The following is a 5,506-nucleotide window of genomic DNA, read 5'->3' as shown; positions in this document are numbered from 1 at the left end:
GTGTGTGTGTGTGTGTGTGTGTGTGTGTGTGTGTGTGTGTGTGTGTGTGTGTGTGTGTGTGTGTGTGTGTGTGTGTGTGTGTGTGTGAGGTTAATGAGGAGGACAGAGTGAAGAGTACAGGTACTCATGCTGATCACTAATGATGAGCCCAGTGAATAAGGACTCCACTTAACCTGATGTAACCTCAGTCTCTCTCCCTCTATCTCTCTGTCTCTCTCTGTCTCCCTCTATTTCAATCAGTCTCTCTCCCTCTATCTGTCTGTCTCTCTCTGTCTCCCTCTCGTTTAATCAGTCTCTCTCCCTCTATCTGTCTGTCTCTGTCTCCCTCTCGTTCAATCAGTCTCTCTCCCTCTATCTCTCTGTCTCTCTCTGTCTCCTTCTCGTTCAATCAGTCTCTCTCCCTCTATCTGTCTGTCTCTCTCTGTCTCCCTCTCGTTCAATCAGTCTCTCTCCCTGTATCTCTCTGTCTCTCTCTGTCTCCTTCTCTCTCTATCAATCTGTCTCCCTCTATCTGTCTGTCTCTCTCTGTCTCCCTCTCTTTCGATCAATCTCTCTCCCTATCTGTCTGTCTATCTCTCTACCTCTCTATCTCTGCTCTCTCTCTCTCTCTCTCTCTCTCTCTCTCTCTCTCTCTCTCTCTCTCTCTCTCTCTCTCTATGGGTCAGAGCTGGTCTGTGTGTGTCTACCCTTTCATTACAGTAGACAGAAAACAGTAGCCCCCCTGCTTCAGACATGATAATGTAGCGGTAGCGGACAATAATAACAATAAAAGATAATATTATTATCTTGTATCTTTTATTAGTATTATTGTCCACTACTATCTATTTGATTATTAAAAACTGCACTGTTGTAGGTAGCTCTGCGGCACAAAGCTTTTCATTGTACTTGTATACTTGTGTATCCTGTACATATGACAATAAACTTTAATTGAATTGATAATGAAGGACCTCCTGTCCTCATCCATCACAGAATGTTCACAGTGTGTGTGTGTGTGTGTGTGTGTACAGGTTTTATACAGCATTCTGTCTATATGTGGTTATGTAGGCACACTCTTGTCCCTGCATCTATATATGTTACCTCTGTTATTTTTTAACCCCCCCCTCTCTCTCTCTCCTCCCCCCTTCTGTGTCCAGGCTCTCGTTGGAAGGCCATGACCAACCTGGAGAAGCAGCCATACTACGAGGAGCAGGCTCGTCTCAGCAAGCAGCACCTGGAGAAGTACCCCGACTACAAATACAAGCCCCGGCCCAAACGCACCTGCCTGGTGGACGGGAAGAAGCTGCGCATTGGAGAGTACAAGGCCATCATGAGGAACCGGCGCCAGGAGATGAGACAGTACTTCACCGTCGGGTAGGTCCACCCCCCCTCCACCTCCCCTCAGCTTTGAGCAGGTTAGGATTTTTTTTTTTACATCTTTTATGATATGTATATTCAGATATAAGAGATGTTTGTAACTGGAGTCTTCAGGGATCCCGGGGGAGATGAGATCCAGGCATTTCTGACCGGGCTTCTCCCTGTGTCATGTCTCCACAGCCAGCAGGCCCAGCTGCCTCTGTCCTCTGCAGGGGTGGTGTACCCCGGGGCCCTCTCCATGGCAGGTATGCCCTCCCCCCAGATGCCCTCCGAACACTCCAGTATGTCCAGCAGCCCTGAGCCCAGCGCCAACCCCCACCCTCCCCCTTACCTGGCCGGCCTGAAGGGGGAGGGGCCCCGCATCAAGGAGGAGTTACGGTTGGACGACAACAACGGCGACGCCTACGACGACTTTGATTACGAGGACGAGGAGGCGGACTACGGGAGTGACAACGAGAATAATATCACCCAATAAGATGGGAGCTGAGGCGAGGCTGAAGCCTCACCCTAGCCAATCATAGCAGGTGAATCACACAGCTGGAAAGAAGAAAACAACCCCCTAACAAATCCCTAAGGAACTGACTTAGGCCTGTCTGTCCTAACCAATCACCTTGAGTCTCCACATCACAGACTCCTCCCTCTCGTAATTACCCTCACCCAACCAGGACTCTCTCAGCAGAGACAAACCCCTCCCACTGGAGTCCTGATACCAGCAACCAGCCAATCAAATGAAGCGCAGGACCTGTCACTCACACTGACTGTTACACAAACTGAAGTCTAGAAGTTGACGAGCCATTGGCTGCTGAGTACTTTACAGTACTACAGAGTACTTTACAGTACTACAGAGTACTACTATAGAGTACTAGACAGTACTAAAAGAGTACTACAGAGTACTACTGCTGAGTATGACAGTACTCTTGATGAGTATGACGCGAGGTAGATGATGATGTTCAGTATATGTCCAGAGTAAGCTACCCGTAAGCAGGGGGGGAACCCCAGACCTTTTAGACCAGTTTGTTGTAAAAGAGACGTTTTTGAAAACAGAGGACCTGTCAGTTGATGAAAGAGACACTTTAAAATGGCGGACCTGTTTGTTTATAAAAGAGACACTTTTAAAAAACAGCTTTTTTTTCGTTCTCGGTTCTATAATATTCTCACTCAGGTACACGGTGCCAACAAGTGGCTTGTGAATGTGATTTGTTGTTTTTGTGCTACAGTTTTAATAATAGAAAAAGATACTTTTTTCCTTTCATTGTAAAGCACCTGACAGAAGTCAAAGCAAACTTTTATTTTGCATATTTCTTAAACTCTGCAGTGTACTGTCAGCAGAACCCTTCTCTATGTGCCCGCACCCCCATGATAGTCCAATGGGACTGTCCAGTCAGGGCCTTCCCATGTGTTGGACTGTGTGGACCTTCTCACTTCAGTGGACTGTACGGGACTGCGGGGGTCGGACAGCTTGAGTCTCTCATATCATAGCCCATGTTGAAGAGCATTGTGAGAAGAGACAATCCCCATCCAGCTTCACACCCTGCCCTCTCATTCAGCCTCTGGTTAATGTTCCCACACACCCCAAGAGAGAACCGGAGAACCTTACATTCATTGAAGTAAAGGTTCAAAAGTGTGTGTGTGTGTGACAAGATCATTACTAAGGGTACAGACACCTGACAAATATAGCCATAGTGTGTTCTAGCTACAGCTGAGAGAGAGAAAGAGATAAAAAGAGAGATAGTACGCTAGTGAGAGACCCTAAGGTTCTCTTTCATTTCAAACACACACACCAACACATACGCACACGCCAATAAACACACACACGCACACACCTTGTCCCTGTCCAGCCCTCAGCGGCATCTGTGCCCCCCCCTCCCCCCTCCTCTCCCCACCCCGTCATTCTGCTGTTGTGATCGGGAGGAGCTGAACAGACGTCAGCACGTCAGTGTTTTTATTTGTATTTGAATACTGTATTTTATTATTTTTATTCAAACTGCCTCTAGTGTAATAATATTATTAACAATAATTATAATGATGGTCAGCGTTTCCTAAGTTTAGTAAGTTATGTACAGTATAATTTATTTTTCCCCCTCTCATCGGGTTTTGTATGTCCATATGAAAACTACGACGGTTTGATGAAGCATTATTATATTTAGCTGGTAGGTATTTAGATTTAAATGTGTCCTTTTACCTTTGTTTGTTTTTAATTCTGTTCTGGTTTTTATTTGATCTGTTGCTTTTGTATTAATCCTTAGGGTGAGGTTGAGGAGCTGGGTCCGAGACAGAGAGTCAGTTGCTACGATGACCAGAACTCTCCCTCTCCATCACCAGCTCCCGCCCACATCCCCCCCCCCCCCCCCACGAAGACTTAACCCTTTTACGTCCAAACCCATTTCTTAAAGCACTCAGACTCTGTGTGGTCAGAGAAAAGAAGAACGTGATTCTTATTTTGTAATGGTTAATAATGTATAATGTGAATTTTCCTCTCTTCTTCTTTAGTTCTCTGGAGTTCAAAAGAAACCACATGTGTTATTGTAAACTCTGTTTATCTCTGAAGGTGGAGCCCAGCTCTCCTGTATCTGGCTGCTCTGAACACTGGGGACATGGGTGGAACTACACTGGCTCTGAGACACACACACACAGAGATACGTACATAAACACACGTTACAGGAAACATACTGTGTATTCACCGAGTTGTATATCTGGACAATGAAGGGGTCCAAAGCTGCCCTGTTTCATTTACAGAGCCGTATACGCTGATGTATAGTAGTAAAGATAATTGTAGTGCAAAGCAGCATTGCCACACATGCATTTGACCATAAGAAACAACAGTGTTTACTCTATGTCTCCTCTCCAGTGATGTTCCACCTTGTGTGTCCTGCGTCAGATCACCGGTGCTGTCTTATCTATGAGACTCTTCATCTGGAGGTCTTTGCTTTGTTTTAGCTCCACACCATGACATAGCCATGTCCACTCTTTCAGCTGTGCTGCCACATAGTGAGCCCACACACAATCATGTTTTCCCCGTTTACCTTGACACAATCACACCATGCCAGGTAGTGGCGTGGCCTGTATCCCTGCCACATAGTGAGCCTGTCAATCATGCCACGCTGAGCTGCTTAGTCATCCCCATAATCACAATGTGGTGCGATCCAGAGTCTTATATGCTGTGTAGAGCTCTGGGTCCACCCAATGCTGGAAGGGGGGTGTCCAGGCTGGTAGATACTGTATAGCCCATGAATGGGACACAGAGAGGAGGCTAAAGACTCCTATTGTTACTCCTGCTGTATAGGCCTGACCCCATAGCAACAACCTTTGTTACCATGACAATGACAGCCATTATGACGACGATATTGATGACGGTGACGATAAAGATATTTAAGACAATCAAAGTCGTGAGTGGAGCTCAAAACAAAGTAAGAATTATTACAAGAAAAAAAAAGTATCTTACACCATCTCAACTTGAAAAATCAAGAAAGATAATTATGTAAATATAACATAGAGTTATAGATTTATATTTTGTTCATAACACAGTGTAATATAAGTTGTATATTTCTTTTTTTCTCTTTTATTGATGTTATCCATGCCACAATAAAAGCAGGAGGCAAAGTACTCTTACAACAAAAAAAAGAAGAAAAATTACAAACATACAAAGAAAGAAAAAAATCAAGCCGTGCGCTGCCACCACCTGTTCAGAGTTCACTTTTTTTCAGTATTATTGCCAGTCAGGGCTCTAATAAAGACAGCAATGTGTTCTGTATTCTCCTACTGGTCTTTGTGAGTTCTTTTTCCTACACACGTCCAAACACACACACGCAGTACAAAGGCACATTCCATTATACAACCAGTATATTTGTATACGTATATCTTTATTATTTCAGGAGCGTCCTTAACTCCTGCACACACAGTCACTCAATCTGGTAGAACTACAATACACAAGCATGTGTACTGCTATAAATGGCTGCATGCTAACTTTATCACAGGGGAAATAAAGCACCATGACAGAAGGGTAGTGTCGTCTTCTCAACATGAAGGTGTGTCGTGGAGACTTGCTTTCCATTGGAAGCTAGAAATAGTAATAGCCTTTCCAGTCATCTGGAAATCGGCATCCTTAATGGACCTGCCTCGCCCTAGCAAAACTCTCCATGTATAGGGCAAGCAG

General features: G+C 44.9%; 1 protein-coding gene across 1 annotated transcript; it reads left to right on the top strand.

The window, feature by feature from the left end:
• Nucleotides 1–1,133: 1,133 nt before the first annotated feature.
• On the top strand, nt 1,134–5,097 carry LOC136960392 (transcription factor SOX-5-like; the record flags this gene model as incomplete). The annotated part of the gene is given in 2 exon segments (XM_067254877.1): nt 1,134–1,350; nt 1,534–5,097. Coding segments are annotated over 2 exon segments (512 nt in total), but the record flags the coding sequence as incomplete, so codon positions are not given.
• Between the last annotated feature and the right edge of the window lie 409 nt (nt 5,098–5,506).

Source organism: Osmerus mordax, chromosome 17 (assembly GCF_038355195.1).
Source record: "Osmerus mordax isolate fOsmMor3 chromosome 17, fOsmMor3.pri, whole genome shotgun sequence".
NCBI lineage: Eukaryota > Metazoa > Chordata > Actinopteri > Osmeriformes > Osmeridae > Osmerus > Osmerus mordax.
Note: the sequence above shows the minus strand (reverse complement) of the source record. Positions and strands in the feature narration are given on the sequence as shown.